The sequence below is a fragment of the Erpetoichthys calabaricus genome, chromosome 18 (genome assembly GCF_900747795.2).
Source record: "Erpetoichthys calabaricus chromosome 18, fErpCal1.3, whole genome shotgun sequence".
Taxonomy (NCBI): domain Eukaryota; kingdom Metazoa; phylum Chordata; class Cladistia; order Polypteriformes; family Polypteridae; genus Erpetoichthys; species Erpetoichthys calabaricus.
The window spans coordinates 32149025-32168476 of NC_041411.2; the positions used below are offsets into that span (position 1 = coordinate 32149025).

The 19452-nt window shown below is 41.6% G+C and overlaps 1 protein-coding gene across 3 annotated transcripts in view; it reads right to left on the reverse strand.

Moving 5' to 3' along the window:
- stab1 (stabilin 1) overlaps positions 1-19452 on the reverse strand; it is a 210170-nt gene that overhangs the window by 16051 nt on the left and 174667 nt on the right. The window contains exons 66-69 of one of the 3 annotated variants that reach the window (XM_051920984.1): positions 16776-16880; positions 16531-16683; positions 15849-15959; positions 14908-15254 (exon numbers count right to left, since the gene is read on the reverse strand). The exons of 1 other annotated variant lie outside the window; for it this stretch is intronic. In XM_051920984.1, coding sequence (XP_051776944.1) covers positions 15207-15254; positions 15849-15959; positions 16531-16683; positions 16776-16880 — 417 coding nt within the window. In that variant the 3' untranslated portion in view covers positions 14908-15206. Of the gene's footprint in view, positions 1-14907; positions 15255-15848; positions 15960-16530; positions 16684-16775; positions 16881-19452 lie in introns of those variants that run through there. One more of the 3 variants, XM_051920983.1, reaches the window with a different exon arrangement.

Genomic DNA, 19452 nt, shown 5'->3' on the forward strand with positions numbered 1-19452 from the left:
ACTGCCGCCACCGCCCACTTGCGAAAAAGAGTGAAACGCTAGGATTTGAAAAAAATGTTTGAATCGGCCTGCTGTTGATGTTCGTTTTACAAAACCACATTGTAATTAGTAAGTAAACAAGGATGAGCTGATTGAGAAGTAGCGAGCTGGATCTTCTGTTTTGTTAATTAATTATATAGAAGATAAGAACAAGAAATTTTGACAAACGAGAGAACACTGTCCATCAAGCGCGTTCATTTAGCTAATAGCTTGTTTTCCCATATTTATCTTTATTTAGTTTTTTATGTGGATATAATTTTGTATCCATTGTAGAATTCCCTGTTGCTTTTTCCGAATTCCTGCAACGCTTTTTGAGCATGGGAAAGGCGTACTATAATTAAGATGTACTTTCGTAATTATTATATTTTTGAAGTTCTTAGTATTTACGTCACTTTAAAAATGCATAATGCTACATTTGCTTATTTATGAATATTAAAAGTATGTATTGATTTCTGCTTTCCCTTCCCTTGTAGGTCATGTTTTCTTCGGAGTAGAGTAAGAGTAGGACTCGAACCCACAGCCTCTTGTATGTTGGGTCTTGAGGTGTTCATGCAGCTGAGCTACTCTTTGAACCCTTTGCCTCGTCGAGCTTTAGCTCTTTTGACAACTGAGCGCTCCGTTGATACATCAAGTAAAAGTTTATTTTTCCTATCGTCATTCTTCTGGACCCTCTGCGACTCGGGTGCGCCCCTTTGTTCCTCAGTCGCTCTCCATTCTGGGGCCGACTCGGTCTTTGCTGTCGGTCTCGATCGCGGGGCTGACTCGGTCTTGGCTGCCGGGGCGCCTGCTTGTTTCGCTGTGTCACAACGGGGGTCCTCTTTAGAAGAATGATAGAGAAATCATTTATACTGTTAATTCGTCGGCGGCCACAGCAAATAAAGAGGCTGCTTTCTATTTGAGGCGCTCTTGTGATTCGGGGACAGAGGCGAACCCGGGCTCTTCTACGCTGTATGAGCGGTCCACCCGGTTGAGCTACCGAGTCTGCTTGCTTACTAAGCCGACCAGACACATTTAATGTTAGCGACACGTCTGTGGACCTCTTAAATAAATGATTTCGCCTCTTATCACCGCTGGAGAGGACGGGGCTCGAACCCCGCACCGCTGCTTTTAACCGGGAGAGCTGCAGCGGCTTGTTTATCTCGGTGAGCTAATCCTCCGGCTTGACATTACAAGAAATCTTATTATATTAATGACAGAATTGAAGGCGCTGAAAATAAACGGAAACTTTGCATTTTAATTGAGGTGAATCCTATGGGGTGGAGGGTGGTCTTGAGCTCAAGGCCTCCTTCGACTCTAGTCTGCACCTTTGACCGGAGTGGTCGGTCTGTTTCAACCGCGTGACCGGCTCGGGCCGCTCTCTTTTCTCACAGCCATGTGTTTTATTTTTATCGCCAATTTCACTAAATAAACACTCCACTCCTCAGAGTGGGACTCGAACTCACACAATGCAGGTACTGGTCGAGTTACATCAGTGGTTTACCCGGTTGAGCTACCGAAACTGCCTTTGCACCCTTGCTGTCCAGTGGAGCTTTATACGAGCGAGCGGTCAGTGGAGCCCTTAAATAAAGGAGTTCCGTACCACGACCAGACAGGTACCGTTTGGGTTGAATTGGCCAGTTTATCGGGGTGAGCTAATCCTCTGCCATGAGGGGTAAGAAGTCTTTAATATTATTGGAAGATCGAGGACACTGCGTGTAAACTGGCAATTAAACAATTTAAAGAATATCATATATGAGGCCTTGAATCCGGGGGCGTCTCTCTAGACAACGGCGCTTATCATCCTGAGCTACTCGCCGTCTTGTGATCAAGTCCCCCTACAGGATTTACTTCAAATTATTTCTTAATTGCCAGTTTACATGCAGTATCCTCCATTTTCAAGTGATATTAAAGGTTACTTGCACTTGGCAGCAGAGGATTAGCTCACCCCAGTAAACGGGCCAATTCAACCCACCCACCCGCTATACTGCCGACCTGTCCAGTCGTAATGCGGAACTCCTTTATTTAAGGGGTCAGCTGAGCTGTTGATGGTATAAAGCACGACTGGCCGGCAAGGAGGTGAGAGAGCTGCGGTAGCTCAACTGGTTAGACCACCGCTATTACCGGGCCATTGCACGGGATTTACGAGTTCGTGTCCCATCGTGTGAAGATGGATATTAAAATCGAAATTAATCTCTTTATGTGGTGGGGTTGAAGGTTAAAATAATTTATAGAGTACACCGCTATGGGGCCAGCAGGGCAACATCGTGAAAAGAGAGCGAGCCGAGCCGACCACACCGGTCAAAGGGGCAGACCCGAGCCACAGGAGACCCTGAGCTGAAGACCACCATCCAAATAATACGCCAAGTGTCCGTTTATTTGCAGCGCCCTCCATTCTGTCAATGATATGAAAGATTTCTGGTAGCTTTCAACCGGAGGAGTAGCTCACCGAGGTAGACAAGCCGTTTCAGTTCTCCCGGTAAAGAGCAGAGGTGCAGGGTTCGAGCCCCGTCCTCTCCAGCCCTGATAAGAGGCTAACCCCATTTCTTTAAGGGGTCCACAGACGTGTCGCTAACATTAAATGCGTCTGGTCGGCTTAGTAGCCAAGCAGACTCGGTAGCTCAACCGGGTGGACCACTCATTCAGCGTAGAGGAGTGCGGGTTCGCGTCTCCCTCCACATCATAAGAGCAACTGAAACAAAATGCAGGCTCTTTATTTGCTGTGGCCACCGAAGAATTAACGGTATAAATGATTTGTACACCGTTCTTTAAAAGGGGACCCCTCGGTGGCACAGCGAAACAAGCACTCAACCCCGACAGCCAAAACCGAGTCGGCCCCGCGATCGAGACGCAGCCCCGGCAGCTCCGAGCGAGACTGACAACCGAGTCGGCCCCGCGATGAAGAGTGACCCCCGAACCAGGGCGTCGCAGAGGGCCCGCAAGAATGACGACCAAAAAAGACTTTATTTTATGTGATGTGTCAACGGAGAGATCAGTTGTCAAATATACTGAAGCTCAACGGCCGAAAGGATTCCGAGAACAGCTCAGCAGGATAAACACCAGCAAGCCGCCGCCGAAGATGGAACAGGCAGCGGGCTCGAATCCTCCTCTTGCCATCATCAGAAAGATACCTGAGCTGTAAAGGAAGGAAAAACAAAAACCAATACTTAATTTTAGTAATCATAATAAGCAAACGGAGCATTATACATTTTAAAAGTAAATACTAAGAAATACAAAAACATAATAGTACATTTTAATTATATAGTACCTTTACCATGCTCAAAGATCGTTAATGCCCTAACTGCTGCTGCAAAATCACTTCAACAAAGGCACTCTAGTTTGAAAAAAAGGGGCTATAAAACTGTATTTTATTTTTAAAAACTTGATTATAAACGTGCGGCATTATAAACATCGTTTCCCATCCATGAGACCCACTGAAATAAAACAGTCACTTAGACATCCTGACATTCTAAACAGTCCTGTTATTAAAAGGCTCCTAACGCGGTGTGGGATCTCAAAACGGAGGATGTCGCATGTCGATTGGATTCCTCCTACCTTGTGACAATAAATGAACTACAGTTTTCAAATCAGTAAGTGACCTCGGCATCTGCCCTCATGTGCCAATGAAACCCACCTTCAGTGTCTCATACAGCAGACACAGGGTTTACTGGAATCTGTGAAGATCACTTCAAAAACACAACTCGGGATCTAACAGCTCGACCCGTCCACTGACACACACCTGTCTTCTGGACAGCGCCATCACTATTGGAACTCAAAATGTAAGACCGCTACCTCGGCTTCGTTACTAAAAAGAAGCCTTCCTTAGTAACACAATGAATACGCAGACTCCTCACTTCAAAACTAAACGACATGCCTGCCATGCACATCTCATACGTCCAAGTAACTGAAACAATGCGTGCCAGTCAGAAGACTCGACATTTGTCCGCTTGTTCCAGTTTTACATTGTTATGCTCAGTTACAGCTTATCTTCCGTGCTTCAACAACCACAGTAGTGCAGGCGATGATGCAGAATTCCATCTGACTCACTTACTGTAATAAATACAAACTAATAAAAGTAATAATAACAACAACAACACTTACCTGTTTCGCGTTGCTGACGTCAACCGGATTCATTTTGCTTCTGGCTTAAGTTTAAAAATTAGGAAAGTAAGAAGGTCCCGGCCGCCTCTCCACAACTAAACTTTAATTATTTTACAAAACCACTAACGTTCTTAGCAAAAACATAAAATAACTCTTAGTGTTTCGTCTAACCGCTCACTGTGTAGGACCCTCGCACACGTGAGCTCGTTTTGCACTAATTTTCAACTGAGTCTGACTGCACCCAATGGGCGAAGAGGGTACGGGATTGCACCGCCCAGCAGTAGAACCCGATAGGCTGCTACGACTGTCCAATAGGATTTAGAGGAGGTGGAGAAGGCAGCCTGTCATCTGCAGCTGCTTTTGTCAACGGATACGCATATGGGAAGCCTGTTCAGTCAAAAGTGCAGTTGTGACTGCTAAACTTGACTTGCTTGTATGGAATTCTATTGTATTTTAATAAAATCAATAAAATGTAAAATAAAAAAAAATAATAATAACAAAAATAAAGTTCTGACTCGAGTTTCTTGTCAAACTTTTAATGTTTTCTCATTTTTAGACTGATCTGCCCTCTAGTGGACACCGTTGATAGAGCGTTGGGAAAAGAAACTGCATTAATTTCTGAAAGTAGTTGTTTGCACTCTTTGTTTGTAGATCTAATTAACACACTTAATAAGTAAATGATTGTATTGAAATGTCTCCTTTGTGCCACTGATCAAACATATATTTTTACTTCTTAGAGTGTTGTAATAATACATTTAAACAGACTACATCAGCCTGCATCTGACCTGCTCACTGCAGACTGTGAAAAATTCCTTCATTTTTTTCCGTGATAAAATTATCCATCCATCCTTTGATTTTCTGCAGCGACCCTCATGCTGGTCATTGGGGCAGCAGTCTACGCTAACACACCCACACTTCTCTTTTCCCCGTCACCTGCTCCAAATCCCCCAGGACCACACCGACTCACTCCCACCCAGCCTTGGTGTTCCCCGAGGTCCCCTCCTGGTTGCACATGACTGAAACATCTCCCCAGGCTGAAGTCTAAGGCGGTGTGAAGTTCAGGTGCACGATACGGCCCACCACAAGCAGAGCTTCAGGAGACACGCGAAGGAATGGATTAGCCAGGACTTTGGAGATGATAAATAACGAAAGGTAAAGTTGACGTCTTGTCGCCCTCTTGTGGTTGATTTACAAAATTGCAGTACATTAATAACGGTTTATTGAAGATGCCGTTCTGGTCAAGAAACATATCTCTGTCATATTAGACATAACTGGATGCGATACAAGTGTTATTTGTGTCCACACTGACAGGTAATATATTGAATAAAAAGAAAATCATGAAGAATGATGGAACAGTCATTACGTGTTATATAATGGTATCCAGTGCGACAAGCGCTACATGAACAAATGAAATATTGAAGTTATTTAGAGCTCCATAATAGTGTCCAACATGAAAGACGCTATATGAAACAATAACAAAGAAAGAACGACTAGAAAATAATGAAGTAGTATATAATATTGTCCTAAATGAAAGGTGCTATGTGAAATAAAAAGACAGAAAATACGAAAGAAACGAGAGTAATGGGAAATGAAGATAAACAACAAAGGCAAAATTGCCATCTTGTGGTAGATATACGAAATTGCAGTACATAAGTAATTTGTTTTTTTGAAGATGCGCCTTCGGTGGTCTTTGACTTGGCGTACCAGTAACAGATGTTCAGTATTTTATGTACCTGGTGTGGTTGTAGAAATGCAGTGTGGAAAAACTGTCATCTTTATTTCTGCTATTATTGTTATTAACAGCATTAGCTACTGCAGAGCTGCAGCTTCCAAAAACCGTAACTTTCATTTCAAAACATTAGCAGCCTGAATAAACTAAACTGTTTTTGAATTGTACAAAGTGCACATAGAGGGCAAACATTTGGAGGTTTTGTTTTCAGAATTGTGATACACTTAGAAATGAAATTAACATGACGCCAGTCTCCTATAACCCTACGGTGGCTCCGGTAAATAACCAACTGAAGTTACATACTAAACGAATCCTCAAGTTAATAAAAACAATACATTATAATGAAATCCCATAATAACACCTATATCTCCTTGTTAAACCTTGAGTATGCTTACCTGAAAATAACTAACAGAACATGGACTCCTCTGTGGTGCTGTAGAGAACAAACCAGATCTACCGCCCCCTAGTGGTCACTGTCTGTTCAGACTGGTGTATGACAGTAACCTCCTATTACCAGGTGTGTCACCACCGATCTCTGCACGCCTCCTGACAGACCCTTTTCATGTCCCTTGCCACCCTGGTGCCCCCCTCACCAGCCAGTCAAACCTCTTCAAGAGAAAACCCAATAAAACTGTCTAAGAGAAAATCAATACATGCAAACAGCGGAGGCTAAGAGTGGCCTGAAATTAGATGTGCCAAGGGAACAACACAACCGTTAATGTTTCAAAAGACTGGAAAAATAATTTAAAAATGTAATACAAGTTATTTTAATTCCATATGTGACCACAAGAGGGCAGCATTTACACATATCCAGTGTTGGTTTTTCATTTGCATATTGACTTTCTATTCTCTTAAAACTATTTGTATAAATATATCCATCCATCCATCCATTTTCCAACCCGCTGAATCCAAACACAGGGTCACGGGGGTCTGCTGGAGCCAATCCCAGCCAACACAGGGCACAAGGCAGGAAACAATCCTGGGCAGGGTGCCAACCCACCGCAGGGCACACACAAACACATCCACACACCAAGCACACACTAGGGCCAATTTAGAATCGCCAATCCACCTAACCTGCATGTCTTTGGACTGTGGGAGGAAACCGAAGTGCCCGGAGGAAACCCACGCAGACACGGGGAGAACATGCAAACTCCACGCAGGGAGGACCCGGGAAGCGAACCCGGGTCCCCAGATCACCCAACTGCGAGGCAGCAGCGCTACCCACTGCGCCACCGTGCCACCCTGTATAAATATATTTAGATATAAATTTTATTTTAGATGTCAGTGCAGATGTGGATGACCACTGTGTGCTAGATGGTTCAGACTCGATGTCCAGTGTGATGGAGTAGAAAGTGGAGACCCGAGCTGAAGCCCTGAGCTCCCCCAAGTGAAGTGACTCCTGCTCCGATACACAGTGACACTCGGAGGGTATTATCTGAATGTTCACTTTAGGTTTCATTACAGAGGTTTATAAGCCAGCATTATGTTCCTTCTTCACTCAAACGCAGTTTCAGTTTCAGTGTCGGCCTTGCTGTTTGACTCTGAGAGAATCAAACCTGCCTGAGAAACTACAGTGTGAGTCTCCATTCACAATTGCAGTTTGTATTGTCAACACCAAAGGCACCTGTAACACAGAATATCTTTCACTTTAATGGTATTATTATTCTCTATTATCTCTGCAGTATTTTCTTGATATTGTTTGCCTTTTAATATAATCAGTTCAAAAATCTCATCTCACTGAATAAGTCAGACATCACCACTTGATCGACGGATGACAAAGGATCAGATTCTCGCTGTTTCTTCATTTTCACTCCTCTGATTTCTAAGACAAAGTGTTAAAATTCTCCATTCTGGACAAGATGCTCCTTTTCTGTTAACACATCTGATTGATGCGTTGTGATGGCCGTTTAACACTCAGTAGAGTGAATGAAGAGCAGCTAATCTGAGAACTTCAGCAATTGACCACCTTGAGAAGGCCTGGTGCCCTCTGGTGGCCTTAGTGTTTTACTTTAAATGGATTTATTCTATTGACTCCTGTCAGCACCCCTCCATCAATTTCCTAACCCGCTTACCTCTTTATATATTTTCATTTATTTTAGTTTGCTTCTCAGCTATCCATCCATTTCCTGGACCTTCTTTTTCCATTTCAGACATTTAAGACATTGCCGTATCTACCAGCACCTGTGGGCTCAGAGCAGGAAAATACAAACCCAGGATGGCAACTCATCACAAGGTGACATCACTCACTTTTCAGGGTATCAGGTTGGAGCTGAGAACTTGGAGATGGACATGAGGAGAACTTGCAAAGAGCACGCAGGCAGTGGCTGAGGCACCAGTGAGTGAAGATGTGAGGCAACGGTAAATTTTAGAAAAGCATCTGAGGGCACTATCCTAATAATGAGCTAACAAAATGTCGGTGGCAGTAAGAAACCCAAATGGTAGCCAAAATAATAAAGGTAATTGGATATGGTGGGCACCACCATTTTGTGCGTTTGCTCCTATGGGCACCACAATTTTGGAACTTTTGATGTCTATGCTGCTATGTGGCTGTTCAGCACATGATGCATGTCACTAAGACACATTGACCATCAATGTGCTGGTTTAAATAAAGACAACACTCTACTCGCTATCCATGATTTGAATAAACCCTAAAAACAAAACCCGTACTTTATGTGTTTCTAATCTTGTTCTGGTTTTGAAGTTTTTCCCCTCTGTCTCCAAACTTGCTTAATGTTCTTGTTTTTGGCGCTCGGCTTCTTGGTCAGTGCTGTTTGGTAATGACCTTTAATTTGGTGTTTTGACCTTGATTTATTTCCTAGTCAAAAATATTTAGTCTGCTTGTGCTGATCAGCATCTTGAAAGTACACTCAGCCAAGGATACAGAGAACACTGCAGGGCCAATTACTCCACACCAGAAACAGGCTGGCAGCACGTGGCATGAAGACAATTCCAAAAACTACAAAAAAGTAATTACATTGAACCTATGATGGAAAACTGTAAAAAAAACAAATGCCCAGGGAGACAGCTTAGGAATGTTAGAAACATTTTAATAATAAGCTTATTACCTATTGTACACAACATCTGGCAGGGCTGAGCAGCAAGTGGGAGCATGAAAGTGGCGTCTCACACATGCACATAGAGTTTTACAAGTACAGAAAAGAATAGCCAAAAACGAATCAAATCCATCAGTAAAGTTCAACTGGAGTAAAGCTGACATATGACAAGAAGAAGTAACCAACAGCCCAAAGCTGATCTTCCAGCAGGTGGTGAAAGTTTAAAGCCAACGGACTCCTAGTGATTCAGCTGAATGCAGAAACAGAAAGGGAGCAGAACGGGATAAAGATGAACTCTGTGCTGAATGTGAATGGCCTTGTCTCTCTGCCCATTGAGGGTGCATTTATATGCTGTGTGTCCTGCATCATGTACAGTTCAGGTTTTTTGGCCAAAAGTGCAGACAGCTTCACCTACCAAAAATGCTTTGTTAATTTAGAATGGGTCAGGAAAACACGCAAATTGGAGGACCACTTTAGGAACTTAATAGCGATAAGTCAGACTGAAAACTGAATTGACTCGATGTTTTTAGACAATTTGGCTACTTCTGATTTGGCATCAGTCTCTTTCCGGGTCTCACTGTAGTCAGTGCAAGGCCGAAATCAGCAGCACCAATTCAGCCGCAGGGCGAGTGGGTAACAGTGAAACGGGTGTCTCGGCACCCAGGTCACCAATTTGGACCCAGAACACATTCTGGGCACTCTGTAGCACACCTGTGGATCCTGAGAAGAATAAAGTGCTTATAATTCACAATACGGAATGTTAGAATTCCAAACTATGTTAAACCAGCAGTTAATGTTAAATGCCTTCTGGGGTGAAGGTATCTGAAATTCAGGCTAAATTGGATCCTCTGGCCGATGATGAAGTATCTACCTTATTGCTGCTCATGTTGGCACTAATGATTTTTATTTACAGCAATTTGAGGTATTAAAGGGGAACTTCATCTCTCTATGTATCAAAGCAAAAGAAAATGTCAGAACTGAATTGTATCTGGCACCTTACCAAAATTATATAGAGGAGATGTGATTTATAGCTGATTGTGTTCCCTTCACTGCTGGCTAACCTGGTGTGCAAATAAAAGCATAGCTTCTGTGAACAATTGTGCTGATTTTTGGGAAAGGCCTGGATTTTTCAAGAGTGATAGTCTTCATCCTAACTGGAGAGGATCTTTTGTATTATCCCAAAATATGGCTGCAAAACTGCCTGGCTGACTGATTTGAGCACAATCCAGACCGCAGTCTTGTGATCTTAAATCACAGGCTGTTGTTTATCCCACCTGTTACCATCCTGAAGCTGTTACCCACAATGCCCTGTTGTTAGGCATCCCATAAATTTAGTCTTGATGCAAATGACTTCATAACCAAAAATAAGGTGTATAATTAGACCAAGAGATAAAATCAGATCCTCCACCGGGACACATGTATTTGTAACTTTGTTCAAATTAAAACAAAAACTATATCACCAGTTCAGAAAGAACTACGCAGTTTTAAATGCTGTTTGATTAACATCTACTTTCTTGGAAGTAAAGATGCTTTGGCAAATGGTATCATATTAAGTACAAAATTTGATTTGTGTCTTCTCACTGAAACCTGGCTTATTAAATCTGAGACATCACCAAGTGGATACACATTCCTTCACAAATCTAGAGATGCACGTCAATTTGGTGGCGCTGGAATAATTCATTGTGACAAAATGCAAATTACTTCCAAAAATTTTAGCAACTTTACATCCTTTGAGTCACTCATTTTAAATATTAAAAGAGATTTTAGCACAATTGTAGTGCCAGTCTACAGACCACCAGAGCCATATTCATTGTTCATGACTGAATTTAGCAATCATTTATCTGATTTAGCTATAAATTATGATCGTGTAGTGATGATGGGGGATTTTAATGTACACATTGATGTGGAAACTGACACTTTTAGGAAATGTTTTATTTATTTGTTAAATTCGGTAGGATTTTGTCAGAATGTCAAAGGTCCAACTCATAATCATAACCACACATTAGATTTAATTATAACTCACAGAGTTGAAATTCAAAATTTAAATATTACTCCATTAAATAAAGTTATTTCTGATTACTTCTTAAATATGTTTGATTTGGTTCTGCCATTAGAAATACGTTCACAAATTAAAACAAAAACAGTGTAACATCTAGATTGCAATTCTGCTTCAAGATGCTTTGAGCAAGTTAAGTGTAATTGTGGAAAACAATTTAGATCATCCATTATCCAACCCACTATATCCTAACTACAGGGTCACGGGGGGGTCTGCTGGAGCCTATCCCAGCCAACACAGGGCGCAAGGCAGGAAACAAACCCCGGGCAGGGCACCAGCCCACCGCAGGACACACACACACACACAGCACACACTAGGGACAATTTAGAAATCGCCAATGCACCTAACCTGCATGTCTTTGGACTGTGGGAGGAAACCCATGCAGACACGGGGAGAAACATGCAAACTCCACGCAGGGAAGACCTGGGAAGCGAACCCGGGTCCTCCTAACTGCAAGGCAGCAGCGCTACCCACATTAGATCCCCAATTTAGATCAGCTAACATCAAATTATAATATAACCTTAGTGGCTCCCCTTAAAACAAAAGTGATCAATGTACATGGAGACCCACCCCGTTTAAAAAGATCACTCAAGCTCTTAAATTAGAGTGTTGAAAACTGGAGCGTAGATGAAGAACAACAAAGCTGCAGGTCTTTCAAATTGTATGGACGGAGAATGTTAAAAAATATAAAAAAGCTCTCTTTAAAGCTTGCTCAGACTACTACACTAAAATAATAGATAACTATAATAATAATCCTTGTGTACTATTTAGAACAGTGGCTAATTTAACAAATGGGAATTGAGAAGTTCATTGCAAAATGCCAACAGATATTAGCAGTACAGACTTTATGAACATCATTAATGAGCAAATTAAAACTATAAGATCCCAGATCTCAGCATCACAGCGCAAACTGCATACTAGCTTGGCAAACCCTGTCTAGCCTGGCGTTCATCACTTTAGAAATTTTAATCCTGTAACAGAACAGGAAGCCTTAACTTTAATTTCTAAAACGAAGCCTGCTACTTGATCTCTATATCCAGAACCAACAAATCTAGTAACAAGCACAATGGATATTTGTGCAGCACCAATTCTTAGTATTATCAATAGCTCATTATTGCATGGCACAGTACCTGATGCACTCAAAGTAATAATAATAATGTCAGAGGGGGACATTTATTTGTACACTGGGTGGTTCCATTAGGCACCCATTGTTGATACTGGGGGTGAGAAGTTACAAGGTAAATTTCCTGGGTAATCCCGTTACTGATGTTGTGATGGTTGTCTGCACGATGTAAGTATTTGCTGTATTGCAAAGGAGTCACCGCTTTGAAGTTTTTGGCTGGTTGAGATTACAAACAATACAAAGTTGTGATAACAGACCTGCTCCTTCCTTGGAGGATGTCTGTATTTACCTGACTTGGAAATCAACATGTTTGACAATATTGGTTTCTACTCAGCAGATCTGTACTCATTAATGGTTGGTAACAATACATTTTGTTAACTTGTGTTTTTATTAATTGTTAAACCCAGGAAATTTAGATGTGCCATTGTTTAAACCGATTGTCCAGGACTGACAACGGCAGGGACTGAAGGAGATTTAAACTCCTGGGCAGGAGAAGGCAAAGGAGGAACGGTCCACTAAGAACGCTGCCAAGATACTCGCAGAGAGCACAGGGGCTCGCTGGCAGACTGGGGTACGTGGCTGGTGCAACGTGAGGGACACGGACGGCAACACTTACCCCGAGGGAGGAAGAGACAGCTCCACAAGAACACGGTTGTGGGTCCAGCGAGAGAGGGAAGCTGCATGAAAGGACCGAGCAAAGCTGGCGGACGAGAAGTGAGGCGTGCCTAGGTCACAGCAACACAAGGAGCCCAGAGTGGAGAAAAAGAACGAGGAGGAGACGCTGAAAGGGATTCCACGATTTGACAAAACTTCTGTTGGGAAACAAGTGTCCAAGTGAACAGAGTGCATCGGTGGACAGTTGGACGATTAATGATTGGGGTAACAGTGCGCAAACTGGACTCTGCACCACTAAAGGTTGTATCCTCCAATTCTTGTTTTTGATGGACTCTTAGAGTGTGGACTGTGTGTTTTCCTTTTAAAAAAAGGAAATTCGTTCCTGATATTTTTAAATTTTGTTATGTTCGTTTATCTTTTCAATGTCCTTTATATTGTCTTGTGTAATAGAAGTTACTGTTGCTTTTTCTGAAATTACTGTTGTGTCTTTCATTGTGTGTTTACTCACTGCCCAATTTAAAGAAACCTGTGTGATATCATCAGTAAATTTCAAGAGTTCCCAGTCTCTTAATAAAACTGGGTGGTGTAGTCGGAAATTTTAATGGTGTCTAAGTTAGATTTCCTGTGAGTGTGACAAGACACCTGTTACAAAAATATATTTTATTTATTTGTTGGCGCCTTTCTAAACACTCAAGGACACCGAACAATAGATAAAATACAGATTATAAACAAAACTAAAATACAAAAATTTAAATCAGAAAAAGCAGTCTTAAACAAATGAGTTTTAAGTTTAGATTTGAAAAGTGAAAATGATTCAATATTTCTAAGTTCAGATGGTAGTGAGTTCCAGAGCTGGGAAGCAGAGCAACTGAATGCTCTGCTCCCCATAGTGGTAAGACAGACGAAGGGGACAGTTATACATGAGGCCCCTGGTCTCTTTTCTTGTTGTCTTACTCTGCCTTCAGAGTATTTTTGCTATAGCTTTAAATGATTTACTTTCTGTTGTTGCTTTCCTATTATTTTGCTGTGTAGTCATGTCCCTTCATTGTATCATAATAATGACAATTTCAAACAAGCAACTGTGAAACAACAGCTCACTTAATTAGGCTAGGAGTTCAATGATAAAGAGAAGTTGGTTGGAACAAAAACCTGCAGCCACAGGGGGTCCCCACTTCCGAGTTTGGGAACCACTTCCACTTTCTCTTTTCTTCTTACCTGGCAGCTCTATCCTTAGCACCCTTCTCCCAATATACCCAGCATCTCTCCTCTGCACATGTCCAAACCAATGCAATCTCGCCTCTCTGACTTTGTCTCCCAACCGTCCAACTTGAGCTGACCCTCTAATGTACTTATTTCTAATCCTATCCATCCTCGTCACACCCAGTGCAAAACTCTGCTACCTCCAGCTCTGTCTCCTGCTTTCTGGTCAGTGCCACCGTCTCCAACCCATATAACATAGCTGGTCTCACTACCGTCCTGTAGACCTTCCCTTTCACGCTTGTTGATATCCGTCTGTCACAAATCACTCCTGACACTCTTCTCCACCCATTCCACCCTGCCTGCACTCTCTTTTTCACCTCTCTTCCACAATCCCCATTACTCTGTACTGTTGATCCCAAGTATTTAAACTCCTCCACCTTCGCCAACTCTACTCCCTGCATCTTCACCATTCCACTGACCTCCCTCTCATTTACACACATGTATTCTGAATTGTTCCTACTGACCTTCATTCCTCTCCTCTTTAGAGCATATCTCCACCTCTCGACTCTCACTACAGATCACAATGTCATCAGCAAACATCATAGTCCATGGGGACTCCTGTCTAATCTCTTCTGTCAACCTGTCCATCACCATTGCAAATAAGAAAAGGGCTCAGCTGATCCCTGATGTAATCCCATCTCCATGTTGAATGCATCCGTCACTCCTACTGCAGACCTCACCACTGTCACACTTCCCTCATACATATCCTGTACCACTCTTACGCACTTCTCTGCCACTCCAGACTTCCTCATACAATACCACAGCTCCTCTCGAGGCACCCTGTCATATGCTTTCTCCAGGTCCACAAAGACGCAATGCAACTCCTTCTGGCCCTCTCTATACTTCTCCATCAACACTCTCAGAGCAAACATCGCATCTGTGGTGCTCTTTGTTGAAGAACATAAATGGTGACATCCAACAACCCAGTCCAAAACATTAGAGCAGACACGTTAGACTAATTTTATTTCAGTATATTTGATTTTTATTTTTACTTTTAGGGTAATTCTGACTTCTTTATAATAAAAACATCTGCAGAAAAAAAATTCACAGTATGAAGCATAAAGTCTATAAAGTAGTGCTTGCTATTTCAGCCTGATGCTCTCCAGCTGAACAGAATATTTGCAACAGACCAGAGAATTGTTTCTCTCTCCATGTATGCTTCAATTCAAATAAGGTGTCAAAATTCCAGAGAATTTGCATAAGGTGACAATAAACTGTCAATCAGGAAGGTCATCCTATTGGCTCTCATGGCAGTTAATCAAGGATGTGTTGTGTTTCTGAGTTGTCGACATCTGCCGCTTCCTGGGGGGGGGAAAAAGAGAAATAAACAGAAGTTTTGGAGATGAGCAGAATGTCAGCTTGCCTCTGTAGTAACAAGTTAGTGTAGATGTGACAGAGCAAAGACAAAGCACAAGATCTCTGGGAACAGATGTCTCCCTCTGTTAGTTATCAATCAGTCATCGGTGAGACACAACACACAGACATCTCTTCTTACATTGGGCACTGAAACTAGGGAAAGAAATACCTGAAGAAATGTAGATGAGAAGAAAGGAAAGTGTGAAGAATGTGTGTGGGCAAGAAGCACAGCTACCCTACCCTACTGCTGAATCACAGTACCAAAGTCGTAGGTTCACATCCCGGCCCTGTATGGTGTTAGCATTCAACACTTCTGTTTGCAAGCACATCCCCTAAAGCACACAATTTAGATTTATCTCAATTTGCTCCTTGATGGACTGGCACCGTAAACAGGTGTTAAATTGGGCATTGTACCTGATTCTGTATGGGTGAGCTCTGCTCCCCACAGAACATTGAACTAGATTAGGCAGTTTTGGAAAATGGATGAATGGATTGATGTTAAAGCACATAGGGAAAAAAAAGATATTAGTTAGTACTCACATTAAAAGGATCTGCAAATACACTGAAGCCACTAAAGAGGGGATTTGGGATTGAGACCATTGCCATGTTCTTTCTTGTACCAGAGGACACGGCTTCATCTTCATCATTATCCTGGATGAGAAATGTACGGTATAAGCATCATTCCAGATATTGGGGAATAATATATAAGAATTCTGATATTGTGTACCCTTTATTTTGTCTTATTTTTTTTTTTCTTTCAACTTGCTATGTTAAGGGTTTTGGAGATCAGAAGTCAGGCATTGTAGATGAGAGTACCCACCTAACAGGAAGATCTTTTTTCTGAAACATTCTAAAGCTAAATGGTGCATACATCCTTCCAATTTAGCACAGATTTGATTCCGGTCTCTTCTCCCTGTGCCCATTCTATTTACCATGGGAGATCATCAACTAGATGCCCAAACATCCTGAATCGATTCTTCTCAGCTGAGAGCAGCAGATGCTCTTTTCTAAAGCAATCCTGGGTTGTCAAGCTCCCCACTCTGTTATGAAGAGCGAACTCACAATCCTGACATGTAAATCAGTTTTGGCTTCTTCTGCTTTCATGCACTCCTCTCCTCCTCCAAACATTCAACCTCATGCTACCTAAGGTTTTGACATGCCAGCCTGCCTCAATGCCTCTTTTTATTTCAGAGAATTTTGCTGCAAGAAAAAGATCTCGTACCTTGAAATACTGAAACTGGAAACCGTTATTTCTGCATTTTAACAACCAGTAGATCACCCCGCCAGCTGTCGAAATCAACAAAAACACAAGAAGAACTGAGAAAATGACTGTGGTGTTTGATGTCTGGGTCTTGCGGGAAGAGACGGTCAAGATCTACAAAATAAAAAAATATTACAATTGAAGTAAAAATGAAGTCATCAGTTCAGACAGGCACAACGGTGGGTATTTTTCTGAAAAGCTCTTACTGATGGAGGTGGAGCTTTCAAAGGCCCCTCAATTATATGAATTATTCCATTCATGGCAGGAATGTCCCATTCCAGGATAAGTCGGTCATTTATTAACTTGGAACCCTAGAAATAAAATAAATGTCTTGAGTATTCAGAAATGAGAAGATGATGGATTTGGTATAGAAGTTCAACAATTGCTTTTTATTGTACAATCAACAGGAAACACAAAGCTAAACATATGAAAATCTAGGGACACTCACTTACTGGGTAAACTGCTTAGCGTATCAGAAATACTCCTGCCTAAGTGGAACCATAACAGAGTGCAGGATTGCAATGTTGCAGGGGTTAAAGCAAGAGGGAACAGAAGTGTTTTGTGGTTGATAGATAGATAGATAGATAGATAGATAGATAGATAGATAGATAGATAGATAGATAGATAGATAGATAGATAGATAGATAGATAGATAGATAGATAGATAGATAGATAGATAGATAGATAGATAGATAGATAGATAGATAGATAGATAGATAGATAGATAGATAGATAGATAGTGATAGATAGATAGATAGATAGATAGATAGATAGATAGATAGATAGATAGATAGATAGATAGATAGATAGATAGATAGATAGATAGATAGATAGATAGATAGATAGATAGATAGATAGATAGATAGATAGATAGATAGATAGATAGATAGATAGATAGATAGATAGATAGATAGATAGATAGTCGATAGATAGATAGTAGATAGATAGATAGATAGATAGATAGATAGATAGATAGATAGATAGATAGATAGATAGATAGATAGATAGATAGATAGATAGATAGATAGATAGATAGATAGATAGATAGATAGATAGATAGATAGATAGATACTTTATTAATCCCAAGGGGAAATTCACAAATGCTATGATTGGCATTTAATTTTTCCTGTGTCTCCTTGGGGTTATAGGTAATTTCCTTTTTGAGGAAATTTTGAGGTTGTTAAATTATTTTTGCATCCTTTTCAATGTCATATTTTTTTCATGGGCACCGCCATTTTGTAGCTTTACTGCTACGATACAGTAACCTGTTCTTAAGGGGTATGGTCTAGGAGTTCATGACTTGTGACTTACTGGTGCGACGGTATAAAGATCAACACAATGCACCTCCTAGTTACCTTGAATTACAGATAAAATTGGAAACTTAACAGGTATATATTTCTTTGTTTGAATTTTACTGTCCTAGTTTCTCTTCACCTCCTGGTTCACTCTAAGCAGGACAGTGCTGATGTTTCATTTAGGATGTCAGCAGTGACTTTCATGTTAAGAGTAGACAGATTGGACGGATTGTCATGTAGTCACTGGAAAGGGTGTGTGGTGCCCCCGATATCTATGCAAAAGGACGAAGGTCCAAGTTTTTAGAGTCCTGGTGTTTCCTGTTTTGCTATATGGTTGCAAGACATGGACGCTATCCAGTGACCTGAGACAAAGGCTAGGCTTCTTCAGTACTGTGTCTTTTTGGAGAATCCTTGGGTGCTTTGTCAAATGAGTGGTTGCTCACAGAGTCCCAATTGAGGCACCTTACCTGCATTGTAAGAGAGCATCAGTTATGGCACTACGGCCATGTGGCGCGATTCCCTAAGGGTGATCTGGCTTGCAGGATTCTCATTGTTGAGGACCCGAACGGCTGGACCAAGCCAGGAGGACCCCCACATAACACCTGGCTGCAGCAGATAGATGGTCATTTCTGGAAGGTGGGACTGGACACGTGTCTGCCTGGTGGGTTGCCAACCAGGATCCCAAGCTGTTTTGTTTTGTGCTGTGTGCAGGAACGAACTGTACCAGTGCATGTTCCTCAATCTGACCAGAGTGTTGTGCACAGCAATAAAATCAACTGGTGGACATTAATCTACACTGAAGAAAAAAAAAATTCTATCAGCGAGCTGTAGAAGAAGTCAACCCATGTTCACAATCTAGCTACTTATCATGATCACAAGTAAATAAGAAGATGTTTTAACGCAATAAGGTTACTCAGACCATTTACGTCCAGGTTCTTATTAATATTTTACTAAAAATAATCTTGAGTAGAAATTTTCAGGTCTACACTATACTAATTAAAACTATTAATTAATTAATTAAATTAATTAATTAATTAATATAATTTATAATTAATTATAAACTGCACGTCTGACATTGTGGTCAGCAACACAGGAGTGCCACAAGGGACTGTACTTTCTCTGATCCTGTTCAGCCTATATACATCGGACTTCCAACACAACTCGAAGTCCTGCCACATGCAAAAGTTCGCTGATGACACTGCTATCGTGGACTGCATCAGGAGTGGGCAGGAGGAGGAGTATAGGGACCTAATCAATGACTTTGTTAAATGGTGCGACTCAAACCACCTACACCAGAACACCAGCAAAACCAAAGAGCTGGTGGTGGATTTTAGGAGGTCCAGGACCTTCATGGACCCCGTGATCATCAGAGGTGACTGTGTGCAGAGGGTACAGAATAATAAATACCTGGGAGTGCAGCTGGATGATAAATTAGACTGGACTGCCAATACTGATGCTCTGTGTAAGACAGGACAGAGCCGGTTATACTTCCTTAGAAGGCTGGTGTCCTTCAACATCTGCAATAAGATGCTGCAGATGTTCTATCAGACGGTTGTGGCGAGCACCCTCTTCTACGCGGTGGTGTGCT